At 42.4% G+C, this 26,128-nt stretch overlaps 1 protein-coding gene across 1 annotated transcript in view; it reads left to right on the forward strand.

The window, feature by feature from the left end:
* The window catches only part of myom3 (myomesin 3), a 94,254-nt gene that overhangs the window by 19,840 nt on the left and 48,286 nt on the right, over positions 1–26,128 (forward strand). The window contains exons 3-9 of the mRNA XM_072692482.1: positions 10,163–10,316; positions 12,313–12,470; positions 14,039–14,131; positions 15,365–15,453; positions 16,250–16,294; positions 21,228–21,368; positions 22,202–22,363. Coding sequence (XP_072548583.1) covers positions 10,163–10,316; positions 12,313–12,470; positions 14,039–14,131; positions 15,365–15,453; positions 16,250–16,294; positions 21,228–21,368; positions 22,202–22,363 — 842 coding nt within the window. The remainder of the gene's footprint in view (positions 1–10,162; positions 10,317–12,312; positions 12,471–14,038; positions 14,132–15,364; positions 15,454–16,249; positions 16,295–21,227; positions 21,369–22,201; positions 22,364–26,128) is intronic.

A 26,128-nucleotide genomic window follows, 5' to 3' on the forward strand; every position in this document is an offset into this window, starting at 1 on the left:
TACAGCAGTTCAGCTCCACCAACAGCAATTTTGCCCCTCCCATTCAGTCTACATTAGTTATGCCCCACCCATTCAGCCACTTAAGCAACAGTAATTTTGCCCCCTCCATTTAGCCTACAGCAGTGTAGTCCCACCCATTCAGCCTACAGCAGTTTAGCTCCACCCTAAACTGATTTACATATACCAGTCTTAAAGGCTTCAGAAATAGGGACAAACTACACAAACCCACACCCACACAAACCGTGCTTCTACTGATAGAGCTGTAGAGGTGAGCTGAGGCCGGCAGGACTACAGTAACATCTAGGAAACGTCTGACGTTGAAGAGCTGAGATCTCAGTCCTCAGAATCCTCTCTGCTGCCGTACACCTGTCTTGTTGTGTAAGTCAGTCATTTATAAATACTTCAAAGGAGAAATGTCTGGGGCTTTTATCTCAGGGCACCTTGCCTTGGCTCAGCATTGCCCTGCCTATTTGCATATGTCTCAGATTCGCACGTCTACAAGTGGAGACTCACCGTGACGGCGCGTCTGATAACAGGCCGCTCGCAGACAGAGCAGTAATTCAACTGACAGATTTACATCTGGGGCAAGTTCACATACATAGACATGCTGTGGTTCCGGTCCAAAGCAGGTCAGACCACAGCGAGAGGCAAGCAACCCGCTGAAAGAGGGAATATGGAATATACATTTGCTGGCCACTTTATTAGAAACGTCTGCTTGTAGCTCCAGGGTGCCAATGCATTGCTGTACAGACCAGCATGTGTTCTCGCTACTCACTACTCTAGGGGGCGATAGAGGACAGAGGGTCTGCGTGAATTTCCTGTTATTGCAACGTCCAAAAATTACAAAACGCAGACAGTTGAAGAGTGTGTGCTGCTTCTATAGGTTCTATTAGGTTCTACACTGTGTGGACAAAAGTATTTGGACAACTGCTCATTCATAGCTTATCCTGCTTTTGTTGGAGTAAATGTCTCTACTGTCCAGAGGTCACCATCCCACCTCATCATTCCCAACTCATCCCCAGCTCATCTGAAAAGTACTGGATGGGGCACCAACCACCTCCACATTCCAGAGAGCACATTTCTTCCACTGCTCCACAGCTCAAAGGGGGCTGGGGGGCTGGGGGGCTTTATACACCTCTAGCCCACGCCTGGCATTAGGCAGCATGGTGCCGATAGCTTCATCATGTTTATCTGCACCAGAGAGTCCTATTCTATTGGCAGCACTTCTTCTCTACAGGGACTAGACAAGCAATAGGTGCAACTTAAAGTACCTGGATGCAGTCATTAAAAGGGGTGTCCACAAACATTTGGACAGATAGCTGTAGTACTAAAAAAGGTAATAAGAGTTGGCTCATAACAGTAGGGGAACCAGTTATGGTTCTAAATAGAATCTTAGAACTAGACAAATTGCACATATTCGCTCCTGGGCTCCCCCTACAGGCTGGAAGTGGAATTAGCTCTTTGAGCCACCGCTCATAGACGCACTATTCACATAGCATTTCTGGACAAGCTGAGAGGTGGAGAACCGTCACTGAAAGGTAAAGAAGCATGTGGGCTGAGGCGGTAGAGCGGTATTACAGGATTTAACACTAATATGACTCGGATTGCGGAGCGCCACACAGTTCCTGCAAGCGTTGTCCTGCCCGCTAAACCCCTAAAGTGCAGTTAGGTGAGTTCCGACCTGGACTGGCTACCTATTCCAGGTCACTGGAGCTTCAGTGTGATTTTGAACCTGTTATTTAAGGTAAAATGCTACATAATGCTAATGCTAACCAGGCAAATAACCATTCAATAATCCAGATACATATCTGAGCTGTCATATTTCCAAACAGAACCTGTGCCTTTTCTAAAGAACCCTTAAAGAACCCTATTTTTTAAAAGTGTAGGTAAATACAACTTTTACTGCAAAACAGTTAGGCCATTGCTCTACAGCTACAGCAGTGTGCTAGAGACTACAGCACAACTACTACCCCCAGTGGGCTGCAGTGGTATTGCGGTACAATCTTTTTGTAAAATGTAAAAATTCTGCCACTATATTTCGACAAAAATAGTGTCAGATATTACAAATATTATGTAAATTATTTACAAAAATAAAACATAACTTTGAGCTTGTTGATTGGTCTGGCATAGTACAGTCACATGACCCACAAGGTTAGGTCTAAATGGTTAAAAACAGAGTAAAAGATCGGTAACAAATCGTAAGGCTGGATCACTCTAACTTTCACAAGACATCCATTTACCCAGTATGACCTGTGGACCAGCATGACCAACCTAGTCAATTAGCATGGCTACTACCATGTTGACTACCATGACCATCATGAACATGCTGGTGGACCCACATGACCAGCATAACCTAAGTGGTTAACCAGTCAACCAACCAGTGCGACCAGCTTGCTCAAGTAGGTCCATCAAGTAGTCCATCAAAGTCAAATGAAAGCTAAGCTGGTCAACCAGTTTGACCAGCTGATTTGCCAGTATAGGGTTTAAAGGATAAAGGTGCACGTATTTGTCACTGTACAGTGTGGACTGTACAGCGAAATGTGTCCTCTGCATTTAACCCATCTGGTAGTGAACACACACTCACACACACACATGTGTTAGGGGCAGTGAGTACACACACACACCCAGAGCGGTGGGCAGCTAACTCCAGCGCCCGGGGAGCAGAGAGGGTAAAGGGCCTTGCTCAAGGGCCCAACAGTGGCAGCTTGCCGAGCCCGAGAATCGAACCCACAACCCTGTTATCGATATCCCGGCGCTCTAACCGCTGCCTGGATGATTTCAGCATTTCAACCAGCTTGACCATCAAAGTCCGGCGCAGGCCGCTTGAAACCAGCCCCAGCAAAAGCTGGTCATGAGCTGGATGCTGAGCTCAGCAGTGTTGTTAGCTACATTAGCCTGGTAGCTCCAGCGCTAAAACCTAGAAGCAACCTTCAGACACCAGTCATGTCCTAAACCCCGCCTCCTCACACCCTCCACCATCCTCATCCTTCACACGTCTCGTCCTTATTCACAGCTCCGATCCGCGGCCTTAGCCACTTCATTTGACTGGGCTGCAAATCCGCTTAAGGAAGGAAAGCATTAGCAAGGTCGTCCTACTGCGAACACTGCTTACCACTGGGAGAGCGAGGGGGCTTTTTATTGGGGGGGGGGGCATCAAAGGCAGAAGCAGATAGGGGGTCAGCTTCACACACATACACACACACACACACAGGGACACTGTGGGAGACTGAGGATAATGTAAGGATGACCTTACAACCTTACCTTCATGGGTCTGAGCTAATGCTGATGTGAGCCCATCAGAGACGAGAGCTGTACAATAACAGAGGGATATTTTTGGAAAGTGTGTGTGTGTGTGTGTGTGTGTGTGTTACTCTTTCTACATACACAATATGTCTAAAACTTTGTGGACACCCCTTTTAATGAATGTATTAAGCTACGTTAAGTTGCACTTATGTTCAAATGCACACTCACAGCTTGTCTAGTCCCTGTAGAGAAGAAGTACTGCCAATAGAATAGGACACTCTGGAGCAGATAAACATCATGAACCTATTGGCACCAGGCTGCCTAATGCCAGGTGTGGGCTAGTAGAGGGGTGTAAAGCCCCCCATCATTGAGGAGCTGTGGAGCAGTGGAGGAACTGTGTTCTCTGGAATGATGGATGGTGGAGCTCCATCTAGTACTTTTGGCAGCAGGGGGCCTGGCCAGCAAAGTAGGAAAGCTGGTGGGGTTGGAGCAAAGAACTCCAAGTCCCAGAATTCCCAGTAGTAATCAACGCTGACCAGACCCACCTGTGTGGCACGGTATAAATAGACCCAGCCAAACACAGTTCCCTGTCGCACCTTTGTAGCGGGGTGGACGGTAACAGTGGGTTTCATTTGCGAACAGAAAAAAAGAAACGCATTTGAGTTGCTGTCTTTAGTTTGAGTGAACATCACTCCTGGTTTTTCCTTTGTTTGTTTTCCTGCCGTTTTCTGTGTTGCTTAAGATCAGTGCTTATACTGCCACCCCTCGCAGCCGTGGTGGCACGGTGGAAATACACTGGGCTCCCATTACCAGCGTTGGGAGTTCAAGCCCAACAGTCACCAAGCACACGCCACAAGAGTAGTAGTTTCATTTACTCATAATAAAACAAACTTTGACTGCACTTAAGTCCAAACCCCACACCACACCGTAACAGGGAGGTGGGGAGGATGAGGTGCAACTGAATGAGCAGGCGTCCAATTACTTTTGTCCACAATTTTTAATTTTTCACTCCTGAACACTCGTTACATTGTTACATGTTATAGAATAAATCTATTTATTTTAAAAAGAGACTGTAAGTGTTATCTGTGTGTGTGTGTGTGTGTGTATGTGTGTGAGTGTGTGTGTGACAGAGAGCGTGAACATGTCTCTGCTGTGTGAGATGAGGGAGGAATCAAAGTGAATATTCACTTAGATCAGCATCGGTCTATCAGACACAGCCTGATCAAAAGCTTCATCTCGGAGTCAAAGCCGCACAAATACATTCTCACCTCACACACACACACACACACTTCAGTCACTACATCCTTTTCTTTTCCTTTCAGACACATACGATTAGACCTGCTTCAGAAGTCTCATACCTTAACAACAAAATCAAGATCCTCCATCACAACTAGAAGTCTCACAAGTCTTATTTGTCTCATATCCATGAACATCCCTCTGCTAAAGCTCAGCACAATCTTTGCACAATTGTGCTGAGCTTTAGCTTTAGCAGAGGGATGTTCATGGATATGAGACAAATAAGACTTGTGAGACTTGTGACTTGTAAGACAAATGATACATAAAAAATAAAAGGGATGTGATGTGCATTTTTAGTTTTTTAAGAATATAAAATTTACTTTTTAAACAGAATCATCAGTTTTACCGGCCAGAAAATGTCAAGTGGCACAACCATGAGTTAATAGAAAATATTTTATTTTATTCATATTTATTCATATTTATTTGTTAAGCTGTTTTCCCCAACTGAAAACATCTACACTAGTCTTCACACTTCGACACCAGTGTAAACCAAGCACACACAGGTCTTTACTGTGATTGTAAAAATATTTTTGTTGGCTGTGCTGTTTATTATTTAATCCTGAAATCTGTGAGAAACAGCACAGCCAACAAGAGCGAAAGCCTCGTCCATCTTTTAAAGACTTGCGCTTGCTCTGGGAAAAACACAGTGCATCCAACAAGAACAAAATCCTCGTCCATACTTCATACACTCGCGCTCACTTGGTAAAAACATAGCGCACCCTACAAGAATTAAAAACCTTGTCCATCTTTTATACACTCACACTCACTCAGGAAAAAACACAGTGCATCTAGCAAAAATTAGAGCCTTGTTTATCTTTTATATACTTGCACTCACTCAAGAAAAACACAGTGCTTCCAACAACAAGGAAACCTTGTCCATCTTTTATACACTCGCGCCCACTCCGAAAAAAACATAGCGCATCCAACAAGAACGGAAGCATTGTCTATCGCTTATACACTCTCGCCACTCAGGAAAAAACACAGTGCATCCAACAAGAACGGAAGCATTGTCTATCTTTTATACACTCACACTCACTGTGGAAAAAACACAGCGTATCCAATAAGAACGGAAGCATTGTCTATCACTTATACACTCGCGCTCACTCTAGAAAAACACAGTGCATCCAACAACAAGGAAATCTTGTCCATCTTTTATACACTCATATCACTCTGGAAAAAATACAGTGCATCCAACAAGAATGAAAGCCTTGTCCATCTTTCATACACTCGCGCTCACTCAGAAAAAACACAGCGCATCCTACAAAAATTAAAAACCTTGTCCATCTTTTATGCACTCGCACTTACTCTACACTATACGCTACATACAGGACCATCAGTTTTACAGCCCAGAAAACATCAAGTGGCACAACCACACGTTAATGTAAAAAGAATAATATTTTATTTATTTATATATTAGGGTATTTCCCATAACTAAAAACATGTATACACCTTTACACTTCAACACCAGCATAAACCAAGCACACACAGGTCTTTATTGTGCTAATATTATTTTTTTGTAACGTCATTTTTGCAGTTACACAATCCTGAAATCTGTGAGATGTACCCCCCCCCCCCCCAGCACCCCTCCCACTTCCCTCATCCAAGCTTTTAAAGACTCGAGAATCGATTTGGACTGTGGCATGAAACGACTGTGGTTTGCATGCACATTGCATCACAACAGCATTCCTCAGCTTGCCATCGCTTGCACTGATAGGTAATGCAGGATCTTTCTGAAGACTCATCTCTTTCAAGAGCACTTAATTCAGTATTCACTAACCTCAGTTATTACAGTCTTACTTTGATGTCTCTGACATTCAGGCAGGGTGTAGTGTATGTAATGTATAGCTACCAGCTGTTGAGCACTGTGTGTCTTTTGTGTGTTCGACTTTTGAATTAGACAATATCTGAGCTTAGAGGTGTCTCTTGGACTTGAGTCAGTTCAGTAAGTAGGGATATTTCTGAGTGGATAACTAAGCACAATTTGAGCTGAATATGAGCAGCTGCTAAATGTAAATAGGTAATCTAATAAACGTAAATAGGAATATAAGTTAAGTCTTGTCCATCTTTTTACACTTCAAGTCAAGTCAAGTGGGTTTTATTGTCATTTCAACTACACACAGAGTACACAGTGAAACAAAACAACGTTCCTCCAGGACCATGGTGCAACATAGACACAGTGCATACAAAACACAAGTGCAGACAGACAATACAACGCAATACAGACAAAGAATAAAACATTTGCGGTCACTCAGTGACAAAACACAGCACTTCCAACAAGAACACTCATGCTAACTGAAGGAAAAAACATAGCGCATCCAACAAAAACGAAAGTCTTGTCCATTCTTTATACACTCACGCTCACTCAGGAACACAGTGCATCCAACAAGAATTAAAGCCTCGTTCATCTTTTATATACTCGCGCTCACTCTAGAAAAACACAGTGGCAACAACAAGGAAACCTTGTCCATCTTTTATACTGTCATGACTGGCTAGGTCTGACAATGAGGGTGAACACTAGCAGGGGATGGCTTGATGCGAGAGAGTTTATGAAAACAAATAAACAGGGTAAACTTAAGAAAAAGCAGCAAAAAAAACAAACAAACAACAGTGACAAAGTAACGTGGGCAAAGCAAAGACACACACCTGAGGCTGGAGGGAATCCTGGAGCTAGGCTAGCATACCGGGAATGAGTGGGATGCGAAACGACAACCAAGACCTACAGGCAGTGCCTGGGGAAACTAGGGAAAACTAAAGCTGCGCTCGTCAGGCGCTAGGGAACTTACATGATGTAAGAACGAGAGCTGAGAGATTAGCTGCAGAACCCAACTGGCATGAGTAAGACAGACCTGGTAAAGAGGCTCGCCCATGAACAATAATAAGAATGCGATCCTGAAGAGAGAGAGAGCGTCTCTCCGGCGACCTCAAGGCTTCTTGGGCCGCACGCTTGAATACCAACGCATGTGGTCGTTGGGCACCCTGACTACATAAGATAAGTTCAGTATATTCACTCACTACCTTGAGTACATACACTACGTTAAATACCTTGAATAGGCGTAGCAAGCGCTAGCCCCATACATGCCTCAGCCTCAGGTGAAACATATAAACACAATCAGAATGAACAATGAACATTGATCAAACACACATGACGTAAACCAGAGTCCGTGAAGCAAGACATGAACGTGAATATCAACATTCCCGGGGCGGGCGCGGCGATGTGGACCTGACATATGCACTCGCACCCACTTAGAAAAAACACAGCACATCCAACAACAAGGAAATCTTGTCATCTTTTATACACTCACGCTCACTCTGGAATAAATACAGTGCATCCAACAAGAAAGCCTTGTCCATCTTTTATACACTCGCGCCCACTCAGAAAAAAACACAGCACATCCAACAACAAGGAAACCACGTCCATCTTTTATACAGTCGCGCTCATTCTGGAAAAAACATAGCACATCCAACAACAAGGAAACCTCGTCCATCTTTTATACACTCGCGCTCACTCAGGAAAAAACATAGCACATCCAACAACAAGGAAACCTCGTCCATCTTTTATACACTCGCGCTCACTCAGGAAAAAACATAGCACATCCAACAACAAGGAAACCTCGTCCATCTTTTATACACTCGCGCTCACTCAGGAAAAAACATAGCACATCCAACAACAAGGAAACCTCGTCCATCCTTTATACGCTCGCACTCACTGTGGAAAAAATACTGTCATCCAACAAGAACAGAAGCCTTGTCCATCTTTTATACACTCGCGCCCACTCAGGAAAAAACATAGTGCATCCAACAAGAAATGAAGCATTGTCTATTGCTTATACACTCGCACTCACTCAGGAAAAAACACAGTGCATCCAACAAGCCTTTTTCATCTTTTATATACTTGTGCTCACTCTAAAAAACACAGTGCTTCCAACAACAAGGAAACCTCGTCCATCTTTTATACACTCGCGCTCACTCTGGAAAAAACATAGCGCATCCAACAAGAACGGAAGCCTTGTCCATCCTTTATATGCTCGCACTCACTGTGGAAAAAATACAGTGCATCCAACAAGAACGGAAGCCTTGTCCATCCTTTATATGCTCGCACTCACTGTGGAAAAAATACAGTGCATCCAACAAGAACGGAAGCATTGTCTATCGCTTATACACTCACGCCACTCAGGAAAAAACATGTTTGCCTTGTCCAGGATGATTGCTGATGATTTATCATGTGCAGCGTTAACATGCAAACTCCTCTGGCGGCTTATTTACACCTGTATCGCATATTAACCCAGAACATTTCCTTTCCACCGGCAAAATGACCACTAGAGGACCTGCGGAGAGAGAGGCTGTGAAAGTTAACTTTTTCTCAAGAGAATTTACGCAAGAATGAGCTGATTCAGTGCAGATGGATTTGCTGTGTATTGCAAAACAAAGATGTGCTGAAGACCCTCCAGAGACGGATAACTAGCATTATCGAAGAGAGTGGAGATCAAGCACTCTGAACCGAGTGTTCTCAAGTGTTCCTCGGCTCCACTTCAGCTGAAAACATCTGAAGCCTACTCCACGAGGAGTGTTACTGCCATCACTTTGCTTATTTATTTATTTATTTGCTTGCTTTTTGCTCTTTTTTATGTAAGACTGGCCCTATCTGGATCCTGAAGTGTGTATGCAGCCCCACGCGCTCGCTGACCTCCTCACAAGCACTTAAAATGACAAGCAGAGAAATGTCACCAGGGTGCTCCTCCACTCCGAACAGATTCCGGCAGACGGAAAAGTTCAAGCAGCTCAAATCAACCTCCGGACGATGTTTGTTTAGTGCGGCTAGACAGGCAGCCGAAGTGGGCCAACATGGGCTCGGGCTCAGACGTAATCTCGGAGCATTGTTGTCACTCTCCGTCTGCCGGTGCTGACCCATGACATCATTTGCATAGCACTAGAGTGTGATTGTGGCAGATGAAACAATTATAAGGTCTGTGTATGAAGAGCCCATATTATGGGTGGAGCTAACACAGCACTGTCAATGGTTATGAGCTGAAGCTGAAACTGATTAAATACTGTGTAAGATCTTTAGACTGTAGCCCCACCCCCTGAATCTGTTTACTGTTTGTTCCCATCTGCAAGAATTTGAACCTATGACCTCCTCACACTTGCTGAGCAGCGCTTAGACCGTAGCGCCGGTCTAGAGCTGTGAAATTACACTGCATAAAAACCCGATTCTGAGGAAATATACCTTTCCTTCTTTCTCAAACTCAAAAATGTACAAAACTTCACAGCTCGAGAGTGGAGCGACTGTCTAACTGCCTGCTTGTCAAGAGACTCAGAGGTCATCAGTTCAAATCCCATCAACACCACTTCCTATTCTCAGATTCCATGGTCAGGAGTCTGAGAATAGGAAGGCCTTCCCCAAGTCATGTGACAGAGGGCGCTCTAAGCTGCAGATGGAAATAAACAGTAAAAAGATTGAGGGGCGGAGCCGCAGACTAATTTGAATTATTCAAACATCTTATTATTTAATCAGTTTCAGCTGCAGCTGATTTATTGATGATTTTGAGGATCAGCTCAGTATGCAAAACATGTATTTACATTGTTTACAACGCATCTAAAGAATGTGTGTGTTTTTGTTTCTTAGGGAGGTCCTGAAGGAAACCATGGCTAATGAAGAACTTCGTCAAAGGGACCAGTGGACTTTGTTTGGCAATGAAGCTGAAAAGGTGGAGATTGAGGTCATCCGGAACCAGCATGTGGTCCGTAAACGAGTGGACCGTATGGCTCTGCGTCGAGAGGTCAACACTCATTTTCCTTAAGTCCTCAACATGTTTTTGTAGTATTTGTAATTGTAATTTGAATGTGATTTTATGCTTCACTGCACTTCTCTTAATCATAACATAATAACATTTTTATTATATTATATTATAATTCAGTAATTCATAGCAGATACTGAATATTTCATGGCAGATACTAAATCATTCGTAACAGATACTATTATGAATATTTAATAATAATTACTTATAATAATTACTAGTAATTTGACAGTTATATAATAATTCATAGTGGATACAGATTAATTAATAATATTAATGAAATTATTGTATAATTTATAGTAGTTACATAAATCATTCATAATAAATGATTAGTAATTAATAGTGGTTACAAAAACAATAGTAGCAGTTACTGAATAAGTAAAAAAAAAGGATACAGAGTAATTCAGTGTAGTTACTGAAAGACTCATAGTGGATACTTAATAATTCATAGTAGATACTGAAAGATTTATAGTGAATACTGAATAATTCATTTTATATACTTAATAATTCATAGCAGATACCAAATAGTCTGTAGTTAATACTAAATACGCATTTTATATACTTAATAAGTCAAAGCAAATACCAACTATTTTATAGTAGTTACTGAATAATTCATAGTAGTTACTGAATAATTCATGGTAGATACTGAATAATTCATAGTAGATACTGAATAATTCTTAGTAGATACTGAATAATTCATGGTAGATATTGGATAATTCACAGTAGTTACTGAATAATTCATAGTAGATACTGAATAATTCATAGTGGATACTGACTAATTCATAGTAGATACTGAATAATTCATAGTAGTTACTGAATAATTCATAGTAGATACTGAATAATTCATAGTAGATACTAATAATTCGTAGTAGATACTAATAATTCATAGTGGATACTGAATAATTAATGGTAGATACTGAATAATTCATGGTAGATACTGAATAATTCATAGTAGATACTGAATAATCCGTAGTAGATACTGAATAATTCATAGTAGATACAGAATAATTCGTAGTAGATACTGAATAATTCATAGTAGATACTGAATAATCTGTAGTAGATACTGAATAATTCATAGTAGATACTGAATAATTCATAGTAGATACTGAATAATTCGTAGTAGATATTGAATAATTCATAGTGGATACTGACTAATTCATAGTAGATACTGAATAATTGATAGTGGATACTGAATAATTTGTAGTAGATACTGAATAATTTGTAGTGGATACTGAATAATTTGTAGTAGATACTGAATAATTCATAGTGGATACTGAATAATTCACAGAGGATAATGAAAAAATTAAACTCATTTAAAAATTATAAACAGTAGATACTGAATAACTCTACTGGCTTTTGCTGGTTTCAGATGGTCTAAGCTGGTCGTCAATGGTCAAAGGGGTTGAAAAGCTGATCATTCAGGGGGGAACATTCCCTATGCTGGGAAGTTTCTTGGACTAGCCGGTCTCTCAGCAGCTTGACCATACCAGTTCACTAGTTTGGTAAAGCTGGTGGATCAGCATGGTCAGGCTGTGGTGATGCTAGTCAACCAGCGTGATCAACCTGGTCATTCTGCTCAACCAGTGTGGTCATACTGGTGAGGCTGGTTGGTTTGTGTGGTCATAGCAGTTGGCAGACATGCTGATCTTGCTGGCCAACCAGCTTGGTCATGCTGTTGAGCAGCCTGGTCAAGTGGCTAGTGCTTGTAGACCAGCTAAAACACACCCTGTAGTGGTCAAGAACCGATCTGGTCAACCATATTAACCAGCCAGTCTCTTTTCTAGCAGGGAGCTCTTTGTAATTAAGTGATGATACGTCTTATGATTATTTAACTGAATAATAAAGCCGCGGTTGATGAGCTTCTTTCTCGGCACTGCTGCAAAGCTTCTGTGCTTTTCACCCAACTGTTTCCCCTTTCTGCTCCGTCGGTCTCTGGACTGAAGCTGGCTTGTGAGCAATTTTCCATTTCTGCCTTCAGGCAGAGAGGAAGTGCTCAGCGCACCTGAAGTACCTGGAAGACTTGAGCATGAAGGTGCCGGACTTCCCTGTCCCTCTGCGTCCACACACCGTGTGGGAGGGCATGGCGGTCAAACTCTCCTGCACTGTGCAGGGCTGCCCAGTCCCACATGTGACCTGGTGAGTGATCTCAGCAACACAGAAAAGTTCACCCATATTTTATAACTTTATCCATATTAAAAAGTTCTGAAGCCTTAGACCTGCTGCAGCACTGAGCTCTGAGCTTCAGGGTGTTTACACAGTGGAAGTGTGGGAGTGTGACCCAGAGTTCACTTCCCTTTCCTGATTGTTAATAACAGAACAAAATTGCATTATGGACATTCGCATAATGAATAATTCATAGTAGATACTAAAGAATTCAAAGTATATTTTGGATATTTCATGTTAGGCACTGATTAATTCATAATAAATGCTGGAAAGTTCATAGTGGATACTGAATAATTCATAGTAGATACTAAACAACTCAGTAGATATTCCTTTCATAATAGATACTAAATCATTCATAGTGGATAGAAAATAATGAATATTAGGCACTGAATCCTTTATAGTAGATACTGAATTATTCATAGTAAATACTAAATATTCCATAGTAGTTACTGAATATATTTCATAGCTACTGAATAAATCATAGTAAATACTGAATAATTCATAGTGGTTACTGAATAATTCATACTGGATACTGAACAATTCATAGTGAATAACGGATCATTTATAATGGGTAGTAAATCATTACTAGTAGATACTGAAGAATTTGTAGTAGACACTGAATAATTCATAGTGGATACTGAATAATTTATAGTAGATACTAAATAATTCATAGTGGATACTGAATAATTTATAGTAGATACTGAATAATTGATAGTAGAGACTGAATAATTCATAGTAGCTACTGAATAATTCATAGTGGATACTGAATAATTAATTGTGGATACTGAATAATTGATAGCGGATACTGAATAATTCATAGTGGATACTGAATAATTATAGTAGATACTGAATAATTGATAGCGGATACTGACAAATTCATAGTGGATACTGAATAATTCATAGTGGATACTGAATAAATCATAGTAGATACAGAATAATTCATAGTGGATACTGAATAATTTATAGTAGATACAGAATAATTCATAGTGGATACTGAATAATTTATAGTAGATACTGAATAATTCATTGTGGATACTGAATAATTTATAGTAGATACTGAATAATTCATAGTGGATACTGAATAATTTGTAGTAGATACTGAATAATTCATAGTGGATACTGAAAAATTCATAGTGGATACTGAATAAATCATAGTAGATACAGAATTCATAAGTCAAGTTTTTTTGGGGGCATCATTCAAAGACCCATTTGTGGCACCTTTAGGCTGAAGCACTAGAAGTCAGGAGCCAACCACAGACACACTTCTCTCATCCCATTCAAACAGCTTTAGGTCTTCATTAAGGCAGTATAGATCTGTAGATGTGGTTTAAGGGCAGGTTTAAAGACCTCAGACTACTACACCACCTATGAACATTAACCAAACCTTACTGTGCAGCTCAAAGCAAAGGAAGCTGTAACAGGAAGGGAGCTGTTTGAGACAACAGGTTGCTGCTTCAGGCTGAGGTGCACCAGGCAAATGAACGCTCTGTTAAAAGTTAAACCTCACCTCTGCACTGTTGCAATGTTGTTTTTCCTGGCAGGTATAAAGACGATGTTCCTCTGAGATTGTCCTCACAACCCTGGAATTACAAACTGCTGCAGAAATTCGGCCTCAACACCCTGGAGATCAGAAGGTGATTATACTCTGAAAATAAAGGGGGGGTTGGTTGAGAATATCGGCCTTCAGATAATTGCATCTCCAGCTTTTAAATCAAGTCAATAAAGATTAAGGCCTTTAGGTGCGGGATCCTTCCATGTGACTCATCTTCACTAAACTCACTTACAAGTTTTATATCTAATAAATGTAAGACTTGTTTTTTAGTTGAGAAAAGAAACGACAGTCCTGCACAGGCCTGTTCTCCACTCAGGAAGCTTAGCTCTAGATGAAGAAAAAAGTCTGGACGCTCGTCTTCCGTGGATCTTAAAGGATGGCGGGTCGAGCCGAGCCAGACTTGAAGCTGGAAGGGCTCTTGGTGCAGATCAGGCTTTTGACCATTACCATCAAGTACGGAGGGGCTGGCTGGTCCAGTCTTGGCTTTGTAGGCCAGAGTCAGGGGGTTGAATCTGATGACCTGGGCAGCAGCTACAGGAAGCTACAGTGAAGAGAGAACGAAGTCAGGAACATTGAAGACAAGCCATGCTGTTGAGTTCTGGACCGATTGCAGAAGCCTGATGGTGCACATAGGAAGGGAGCCAGGAGGGAGTTGCAGTAGTCAAGCCTTGAAATGACACGAGACTGAACGAACTCCTGGGTGGTTTAGGTGGGTTAGGTGGTTTAGGAGACAGGGATAAGGAGGAGATATATGAGGGGAGGGGAGGGGAATGTCCCAAAATAGCTACTCTATGCCAAAATAGGCTATATCATCAATCAACCAACCAAACTTTATTTTTTATTTTTACTCTTAAGGTGCTTTACAAGTGATTAAGAAAGCAATAACACAAGAATCCCCCACCCAGAAGACCAGGATGGACCATATATAATAAAATAAATAATAGAAAATGAAAATTAACATTGAATTTGAATATTGAATATTGAATATTTAAAGCAATCATGTAAAATTGTACTTATAAATAGATTAAATTGAAAAATAAAATTGCTGTGCATTTTTGAGAATTAGTAACGAAAAAATGTTTAAATTATTAAATAAATTATTTCATTATTATGGAGAATAATTAAGTATTGTTTTAATGAATTTAATTTAATTTGAATATGTATTTTAGTTAAGGTTTTAGAGTTATGACCAAAGGACACCTCTGCTGAAACCCTGTGTATGGTGAACAGTATATAATCGAATGGCCGGGAAACCGATAGAGAAGCTGCTGTAAGGATCAGTGAGAGGTCATGCTCTCTGTGCTTTGATCCGCAGGTGTAGCGCCGCTGATGCTGGGGAATATAAAGTGGTGGCCAAAAGCTCCTTAGGCGAGGCGACCACCTTCGCCACCCTTGTGGTGAACTGTGAGTGACTTTCACTAACTCCTCTGGAATTCTGCTGTTACGTATTTTTCTCAGTAAAAACTGTGAAACTTTCTCAGGGTGTCAAGTTTTTTTCACAATGGCAAACTCAGAGCAGAGCTCGGCCTTTCGGTTCAGGCCATGAACATCTACCACCCTCGGTGTGGATCAGGCCATGGTGGCACCACTCACTTCAACAGTCAGGAGCCAACCGGACGAAATGTCTGAGGTTTAAATAAGACTGGCTCCAATTAGATATAAGATTTTTAGCCTTTGTCTCACACATGGTATTTAAGGTGGTAGTAGCTTCAATTTCCTGCAGATGGCGCTGCACGAGGATAATGGTGCTATAAATACCTGCAGGGTGCGTGACAGGATTAGTAGAGTGAGCGCAGATCCTCCGCCACCAATTTCTACAATTAGGCTGGGACTTCTGCCACTGCTGGTAGACCCGTATGACCGTCTGCTTCCATACACCTGCAGATTCAGCTACTTCCTAAACACCATGGTCTTTGGCCCCGCCCAAATGCTAGAAATCACTCCTTTTAGCCAATCATTACCTGTATCTGCTTGACTAACCATTTCCCAACCAGACCCTCACTGCACTGTACTGTACTATTCTCAATGTCTGAGTCCTGTCACACAACCTACAGGTGTATGTAGCCCACCTGCAGGAGCCTGAAGTTACTACCAGCGTAAATATTTATAACCTATATATGTGTGTGTGTGGGGTGTGTGTGTGTGGGGTGTGTGTGTGTGTGCGTGAGGCTAATTTGTCTTCTTTCTCTTTCCAATTCAGCGTATCAAGGAGCCGAGGCGGGCCTGAAATACACCCAGACTGTGGGTAAGCACTACTACTCCTAATGAAAAATCTCTCTCTCTCTCTCTCTCTCTCTCTCTCTCTCTCTCTCTCTCTCCCTCTTTCTCTCTCTCCTCTGCCCGGCCTTTTGAAGTTCCCCCTCTCCTCTGGTGAGACGGAGAGGTTGGGAGCGCTTTGAAGAAAGATACGGCTTATTTTTTATCCGCTCGGAATGACTGCAGGCAGAAAAGGAGGTATTGGACATAATGTGTGTGTGTGTGTGTGTGTGTGAGAGAGAGAGAGAGAGAGTTTGTGAGTGAATGGATCACTGCAATTTCAGCCGTGCGGTCATGTATATTTCATCACAGAGACTGGGATTCATTTGCTCTGGCTCAAGGCTGTGCACTCCTACATCTCTACGCTGCGTTCTCACACACAGTGAGGCTCTGGGAGGGCACCCAGCCCTCCAACCACGCAGCCCAGCGCCAGTCACATGACCCGAGACCCCCTCCGCCAGCGCTCCCTCCGCTCTGATTGAACACTTTCAGCTTTTAACTTCCATCAATAGCTGCTGGCTAGCATTAAAAAGTGTGTGTGTGCGTGTGTGTGTGTGTGTGTGTGTGTGTGTGTGTGTGTGTGTGTGTGTTTTCAGTAAGACATCTCACGAGTTTTTGATAACTGTAGTTCTAGCCTTGAAGACCTGTCAGTCGCAACCTTGGTTGCAGTTTGGTTTGAGTGATAGAGCAGTGGTTCTCCATCACTGTCCCCAACACAGCTGACCCATTAAGGGGGTGAGGTGATCAGGTTAACCCCTTAAATGTCCAGAGATGGGCCCATATCATGGAACGAGACCAGACTTTTTTAATGCTGCCATACACAAATCGCAGGTCATGCTGCTTCGCCATCAGCAACCGGAGGCTGAGAGAGCACAACTGGGGGTCAAGCTCCCTCTGGGCGGGTAGATGATGCTCTCTCCCCTCATCACTCCCATTGTGATACTGGCCGGCACAGGCGTCCGTTAGCTGATCTATCAGAGCTGGGCGGCCTAGTGATGCTGTATTGGTGGCTGAGGTGGTTTGCATGTATCGGAGGATGCATGTGCTTGTCCCCACCCTCCTCCTAGTGTTGGGAGCGCTGCACGTGATTGGAGGAGTGGATGAAGAGTGGGAGTCTTGCTACCCAGCTAATATGCCCATGTGGGGTCTCTATGGGTAGCCAGAAAGTTTCATCATCCATATGCTGGCCCCACATATGGAAGCCCACCAGGGTCAATGATGGGACCAGAAAGGGGTTATTCATGGACCCCATCTGGGTTGTACACTGCATACAGGGCCTAGATGGGACCCATGTCAGATAACAATCTGGCCCATTTGAGAAGCCCAGCAGGGTCCCAGTACAAACACACCTACAAACCCACTCATAGACCTTGTCCATCTGGAACCCACCTAGCTCACGTTCCACCCATGTGAGCATGTTGGCTGAGTATAAGAACCAGGCCTCGTGGCCAGACTGAGAGGTCCTCATCATGGAGTGCTGAGGCCTTGCTGGGATTCATACTTCCAGTAAATTCTGAGTAAATTCATCTTTTATCTGTTCTTGGATGCAGAAATACACAGTTTCTCAGTACCAGGGTGGCGTAACTGTCTAATTGCATGGTTATTATGGTCAAGAGTAACAATGGTGCATTAGTGCATGGAGTGCTGGAGTAGAAGAAGAAGACGGCACTAGATGCATTGACCATGCATCAGATGGTAGACCAGAAAAACCAAGCTGGTTGTCAAGTACCACCAAGCCGGTTGTCCAGCATCACCGAACTGGTTGTCCAGCCTGACAAAGCTGGTTGTCAAGCATCACCAAGCTGATTGTTCAGCATCACCAAGCTGGTTGACCAGCATGACCAGCATCACCAAGCTGGTTGACCAGCATGACCAGCATCACCAAGCTGGTTGTCCAGCATGACCAGTCTCACCTAGCTGGTCAACCAGCATCACAAAGCTGGTTGTCCAGCATCACCAAGCTGATTGTCCAGCATGACCAGTATCACCTAGCTGGTCAACCAGCATCACAAAGCTGATTGTCCAGCATGACCAGTATCACCTATCTGGTCAACCAGCATCACAAAGCTGATTGTCCAGCATGACCAGTATCACCTAGCTGGTCAAGCAGCATCACAAAGCTGGTTGTCCAGCATCACCAAGCTGATTGTCCAGCATGACCAGTATCACCAAGCTGATTGTCCAGCATCACCAAGCTGATTGTCCAGCATCACCAATCTGGTTGTCCAGCATCACCAAGCTGATTGTCCAGCATCACCAATCTGGTTGTCCAGCATCACCAAGCTGATTGTCCAGCATCACCAAGCTGATTGACCAGCATGACCAGCATGACAAAAATGAAGTTATCTGACCAGTATAGGGTATGTTTACCTCTGGATTAGCAGCTTTTCAACCACCTTGACCATCAAAGACCAGCAGCTTAAACCATCTGAAACCAGCTACCAGCAAAAGCTGGTCTTCAGCTGAATGTGTTCAGCAGGGTAATTATGCAGAGAATTTAGAAAAATCAATGGAGTTTGAACCCCTAACCTTCCAGTTCCAGTTGTTGGCTCACTTGTGTTTTTGACCAGGCCACCAGACACCTCAATAACCAATAACCCTGGACTGTAAAGCAGCAGCAGTAACGGGCCAGTGCAGAGCTCGTTTCAGGTTTCACAGCAGCTGTGCTCCTGCTGAAATGAGCAAACATCAAAATGAAGACGCCCCCGCCTGCCTCTAAAAAAGTCATTCCAGTGGAATTCCATTCACGGGTTATTGTTTTGTATCACGAAAGCGTTTTCACTCGTCTGGCCTCCGATTGCCTGCTCTGTCAATACACACTGCAGCGCTAACAAATAGTCTGTCAGGAATCGTGCCTTTTCACAACCGCCCCAGCCTCCGTCCAGACGGCGTCCCATCTGTGGCGTTCCCCTCATTACTGTAATATTCCTCCCCGTTCTTCTTCCCTGCCCCATTCGCAAGCAGAGCGAAAATTCCCCCGGAATGAAGAGAGGAGTGTTTTTCCCGCTCCGGTGGTTTTTATGTGCCGGTGCTCCGCTCCTCCTAATTAAGCTCTTTCTGACTTTGTTCATTTTCACACTCTGTGACGAGCGGAGCAGCCAGAGTTCCTCCCCCTCACTTCATGACGATAATTAGATGCAATTCAGTCACAACACTGCGACACAGAGGACTGATTACCCACACGCGAGGAGTGTTCGTCTTCTCACCGATCACAGATTAACCTGCATTTTCACATCAACTCCTCAACTCTACTCCTCATTTAACTCCTCTCTGCTCTTCTCCTTTTCCTTCCTCTCTTCTCAATTCTTCTCTTCTCTTCTCTTCTCATCTCTTTTGGTCTCTTCTCTTCTTTTCTCTTCTCTTTTGGTCTCTTCTCTTCTCTTCTCATCTCTTTTGGTCTCTTCTCTTCTCTTCTCATCTCTTTTGGTCTCCTCTCTTCTTTTCTCTTCTCTTTTGGTCTCTTCTCTTCTTTTGTCCTTTCTTCTCTTTTCTCTTCTCTTCTCCTCTTTTCTCTTCTCTTCTGGTCTCTTCTCTTCTCTTCTGGTCTCTTCTCTTTTGGTCTCTTTTCTTCTGGTCTCTTCTGGTCTCTTCTCTTTTGGTCTCTTTTCTTCTCTTCTCCTCTCTTCTCTTCTCTTCTGGTCTCTTCTCCTCTCTTCTCTTCTTTTCTGGTCTCTTCTCTTCTCTTTTGGTCTCTTCTCCTCTCTTCTCTTCTCTTCTCTATTGTTCTTGTCTCCTCTCTTCTCTTCTGGTCTCTTCTGGTCTCTTTTCTTCTGGTCTCTTCTCCTCTCTTCTCTTCTCTTCTCTTCTCGCCTCTTTTCTTCTGGTCTCTTCTCTTCTGGTCTCTTCTCCTCTCTTCTCTTCTCTTCTGGTCTCTTTTCTTCTGGTCTCTTCTCTTCTGGTCTCTTTTCTTCTGGTCTCTTCTCTTCTTTTCTCTTCTCCTCTCTTCTCTTCTCTTCTCTTCTCTTCTGGTCTCTTTTCTTCTGGTCTCTTCTCTTCTGGTCTCTTTTCTTCTCTTCTGGTATCTTCTCCTCTCTTCTCTCCTCTTCTCTTTTCATCTCATCTCATCTATTCTCTTCTCGTCTCTTCTCTTCTCTTCTCTTCTGGTGTCTTTTCTTCTGGTCTCTTCTCTTCTGGTGTCTTTTCTTCTGGTCTCTTCTCTTCTGGTCTCTTTTCTTCTGGTCTCTTCTCTTCTCCTCTCTTCTCTTCTCTTCTCTTCTCTTCTGGTCTCTTTTCTTCTGGTCTCTTCTCTTCTGGTCTCTTTTCTTCTGGTCTATTCTCTTCTCCTCTCTTCTCTTCTCTTCTCTTCTCTTCTGGTCTCTTTTCTTCTGGTCTCTTCTCTTCTGGTCTCTTTTCTTTTGGTCTCTTCTCTTCTCTTCTGGTCTCTTCTCCTCTTCTCTGCTCTTCTTTTGTCCTTTCTTATCCTAATTTCCCCTCTGGTCTGTTCTCTTCTCTCTTATGGTCTCTTCTTTTCTCTTCTCTTGATTTCTCCTCTGGTCTCTTCTCCTTTCTTCTCCTCTGGTCTCTTCTCTTCTCTTCTGGTCTCTTCTTTTCTATTCTCTTGATTTCTCATCTGGTCTCTTCTCCTTTCTTCTCCTCTGGTCTCTTTTGGACTCTTCTCTTCTTCTATTCTCTTCTCTTCTGGTCTCTTTTCTTCTGGTCTTTTCTGCTCTTTGTTTGTCCTTTTTTCTCTCTTCTGGTCTATTTTCTTTTCTTCCTTTTGATTTCTCCTCTGGTCTCTTCTCCTTTCTTCTCCTCTGGTCTCTTCTCTTCTATTCTCTGCTGTCCTCTACTCCTTTCCTCTGGACCTCTCTCTTCCCCTCTCCTCTTCTTCACTCTTCCCTTTTTTGTCTTGTCTTCTCTTCTCTTCTTTTCTCTTCTCTTCTCCTCTTATCTGGTCTCTTCTCTTCTCGTATCCTCTGCAGTTCCAGTGGTTGAGCCAGAAGCTTTGTTCGACTCTACATTTCCTCCATCCTTTGTGAAAGAGGGAGACACTCTGGTTCTGTGCTGTGGCTTCTCCTCCCCTTTGCTTCTCTTCCAGCAGAACGTGGCCTGGTTCAGAGACGGTGAGAGATGGAGATGCTGCACCTTAAAGGATCACAGATACACTATGAATTATTCAGTACCCACTATGAATTATTCAGTACCCACTATGAATTATTCAGTACCCACTATTAATTATTCAGTATCTACTGTGAATTATTTAGTATCCACTATTAATTATTCAATATCCACTATGAATTATTCAATATCTACTATGAATGATCCATTATCCACTATGAATAATTCAATATCTACTATGAATGATCCATTATCCACTATACATTATTCAGTATCCACTATGAATTATTCAGTATCTACTATTAATTATTCAGTATCTACTATGAATTATTCAGTATCCACTATGAAGTATTCAGTATCTGCTATGAATTATTCAGTATCTACTGTGAATTATTCAGTATCCACTATGAATTATTCAGTATCTACTGTGAATTATTCAGTATCCACTATGAATTATTCAGTATCCACTATGAATTATTTAGTATCTACTATGAATTATTCAGTATCCACTATGAAGTATTCAGTATCTGCTATGAATTATTCAGTATCTACTGTGAATTATTCAGTATCCACTATGAATTATTCAGTATCTACTGTGAATTATTCAGTATCTGCTATGAATTATTCAGTATCTGCTATGAATTATTCAGTATCTACTGTGAATTATTCAGTATCTACTATGAATTATCCAGTATCCACTATGAATTATTCAGTATTTACTATTAATTATTCAATATCGACTGTGAATTATTCAGTATCCATGATAAATTATTCATTATCCACTATGAATTATTCAATATCCACTATTACTGTGGATATTCTATGTTAATCTGTGCAGGAGAGCCGCTCCGCCCGTCCAGCCGAGTAGAGGTGCGGACTGCACTGCGCTCCACCACTCTCACTCTGAAAGGGGTGCACAAGGAGCATGAAGGACTATACTCTGTCCGCCTCCAGACCTGGGATGGCACCAAGGAACACGCTGCCTTCGTCTACGTCAAAGGTTAGACCTGACTGATCTGTGTTCTGATGATGGACGGGTGGATGGTCATCTTCACGTGTCAAATTAGTAGACTGAGGTCATTTCCACTTTCTGGCCACTTTATCAGAAACCCCTGCCATGCAGGTGTTCACTTAGAGACTGTAGCCCATCTGTTGATGCACTGGCAGGTGTTTCTAATAAAGTGGCCAGTAAGCGGAAACACAAGGTAGGTGTTTCTAATAAAGTGGCCAGTGAGCGAAACCACAAGATAGGTGTTTCTAATAAAGTGGCCAGTGAGTGGAAGCACAAATTAGAGGTTTCTAATAAAGTGGCCAAAGAGAGGAAGCACAAGGTAGGTGTTTCTAATAAAGTGGCCAGTGAGTGGAAGCACAAAGTAGGGGTTTCTAATAAAGTGGCCAGTAAGTGGAAGCACAAGGTAGGTGTTTCTGATAAAGTGGCCAGTGAGTGAAAACATAAAGTAGGTGTTTCTAATAAAGTGGCCAGTCAGCGGAAGCACAAGGTAGGTGTTTCTAATAAAGTGGCCAGTGAGCGGAAGCACAAGGTAGGTGTTTTAAATAAAGTGGCCAAAGAGAGGAAGCACAAAGTAGGTGTTTCTGATAAAGTGGCCAGTGACTGGAAGCACAAGGGAGGTGTTTCTAATAAAGTGGCCAGTAAGTGGAAACACAAAGTAGGGGTTTCTGATAAAGTGGCCAGTGACTAGAAGTGCAAGGTAGGTGTTTCTGATAAAGTGGCCAGTTTATTAGCATACGGATGTGTGTAAAAGCCTGCTGTGTGTTGTGCTGAGTTCGGATACAAATGGTTGGTTTACACACAGGTATTATGAGACAAGTAAACAGTGTTCCTCTTCCAGTGGAATTAATGTGCATTACACTCCGTAAATCCTGTTTTGACAGCGCTGCTAATTGCGTGGAGAGCACGGAACTTAATTTGGATAAAAATGCCCCGAATCAATTGCGAAAAACTAACAGTGCAGAAAACAGCTCACTGAAAGATGCAAATGATCCTCCATAAGAGCCCATTCGGGAGCTGGTAAACCTACTGTCTTTGCTGTGTGTTTGATTGCAGGTTCCTCGTAGCTTACAGAGCTAAACCCTATGGCTCAAGGAGTTAGCACTAAACGCTAATTGAAATTTTCTTCTAACAGAGTACCTTTGCGGCCCACCATAGTAACAAACAGCACGTGCACTGAGTATTAGAATACCATCAAAACCATGTAAACCATCAAACAGCTGGTTGACAGAGACATGCAGAAGTTTTGGCACCCCTAGTCAAAATATAGAGCTAGCTATAACGTAGCCAGGTGAGTAAAAGATGGGCTGATCTGAAGGCATAGAATTAAAGAGCAGTCATTCTTTTCAATGTACGCTATATGGACACTAAAAGTATTGGGACACCCCTCTTAATCACTCACAGCAATGCTCCTCCTCCAAAATCTAGTAGAAAGCCTAGATTTCCACCCTGTCCTTCTTCTCTGGACAGTAGAGACAGCTACTCCAACAAAAGCAGGATCAACTCTGTTTATTTCAGAAGAAACACTGAATGAGCAGGTGTCCCAATACTTTTGGACATATAATCTTCTCGAACCTCTGCTAAAATAGTGTCTCGGGCAGCAGGCACTACTTTTCTAAAACTTTTTGAGGTTTTATTGGTTCCGTTCACCACCACTGTGAATGGTCCCGGTTGGGTAAGGGTATCTAGAACCTTCATATTCAGAATAGTCACATATAAGCAATGCGATTAATACATTAATTCTAGAACGTATACATACACTGTATGGACAAAAGTATTGGGACGCCCCTATTAATCACTGAATTCAGGTGTTTGATTCAGTCTTATTGTCACAGGTGTATAAAATCAAGCCTCTAGTCCTGCAGTCGGCCTTTCTTCCACACATCAGTGAAAGAACGGGAGGTTCTGAAGAGCTCACTGAACTCCAGCGTGGTTCTGTATGTAATAGGAGACACCGCTGCACCAACAACAACAAGTCAGCTGGTGAAATTTTATAATTTCCTCCCTCCTAGATCTTCCTCCATCAGCTGTGAGTGGTGTTATTATTGAACAGTGGAAGAGTTTAGGAGGAACAGCTCACAGAGAGCAGCTCAGTGTCCACCGAGTGTCTGTCAGACCACGTAAAGTTACAAAGTGGGGTCAGGGCCGAGTGCTGAGCTCAGAGCAGAGTGCAGAAAAGCCTCCAACTGACTCAATAACTGCAGCAGAGCTCCAGACCTGCTGCTGCTGGTAGAGCTTAGAGCAAAGGAGGACCAGCACCATATTAATACAGCCTATGGGTTTAGAATGGGGGGTCAGAGAAGCTCCTGTAGGGGTAATGTGTAGGTGTCCCAATACTTTTGTCTACTAATCAAGGTTAGTCTTTTGTTTTTTTAGTGGAAAGTAAGGGTGAAAGGGTGGAGCACTGTTCTGTACCTTCATCAGAAGCCCTTTCCAACTGTTAAGCATGGGGGTGGGTGCATCATGCTTTGGGCTGTGCTTTCACATGGTAGGAAAAGATTGAGCTCTGATGTTGCCGGTTCCTGATCTTGCTGTGTCTTCTCCATCAGCTCCACCAGCACCATTGATAAGCTGTTTATTGGCTAATATGCATGAACAGGAACATGGACATTTTTATAATCCTTAATATTCTCTCAGCGTGTTCCTGGACAATGGACTGCGGGGCCTAATAAGGAAACTCCATTAGCAGGACGTCTCAAACGCTAAGTGTTTTCAGGCCGACGTGATAAAAGCCGTGTGATGTAGCTGCAGCAAGGTGACCTGTGGCTTGTCCGAGAGCCAGTTCTCATCATGCCCACCTCTGCCGAATCAATAACCTGCTCCGCTGGCACAGCGAGCTCCTAATGGTGATGATAGTGCAGACGGCATCGACGTTTCTGTCCTATTAGCCGTCCTAGTAATTAGAGATCCCCTCTCGGCTGCCGGCGTCGGCCTGAGTGGAATTTGCATTCCGGATCTGCGAGGGAGAGGTCAGAGAGACGGAGAGCGAACACAAGCTTCGGTATCGGCCTCTGCTGGAGGGAGCTGAGGCCGTGCAGTGGGGTTTAGCTCTCAGATAACTGTGAGCACAGTCTCAGACCTTAATCAGCTCCATCAGCTCAACACTGCTCAGCGTTCAGCAGCTGAAGTTGTGCTTTATGGTTTTTACTTCAATTGAAAATCTCAACATGTTTATTTTGATTAGGATCAATAATAATAATAAGAATTATAAGGAATAAGCACAAATCAAAAGTATGGTAACAGAAAAATGCTGGAACAAACTTTTGGCACATATAAAAAACTAAAATTTAAAAAATAAATAAATAAATAAATATACACACATACATGTATACAATAAATAGAAATGGCCCAAAAAAAAATACCCATAATACAAAGTGGAAAGAAAGAGAAAATGTTCTGAAATACACCCCCCCCCCTCCAAAAAATAAATAAATAAATAAATAAATAAAATGGAAATAAAGTGAAAATGGCCAAAAATACATCCAATATATATATATATATATATATATATATATATATATATAAATGAAAACAAAATGGAAATGACCCAAAATACTGAAAATGGAAATACAATGGAAATTATCTGAAATAGCCACAATAAAAACAAATAAAAATGGAAAATAAATACTGCCCTTAAAATTTAAAAATTGAAAAATAGAAATAAGACAAAAAAAACATTAATAAATGAAAAAATGGAAATGAAATGGAAATGGTCCAATAATCCCCCTCCCAATAAAAAATATAAAAATGGAAATA

Source organism: Salminus brasiliensis, chromosome 1 (genome assembly GCF_030463535.1).
Source record: "Salminus brasiliensis chromosome 1, fSalBra1.hap2, whole genome shotgun sequence".
Lineage (NCBI taxonomy): Eukaryota > Metazoa > Chordata > Actinopteri > Characiformes > Bryconidae > Salminus > Salminus brasiliensis.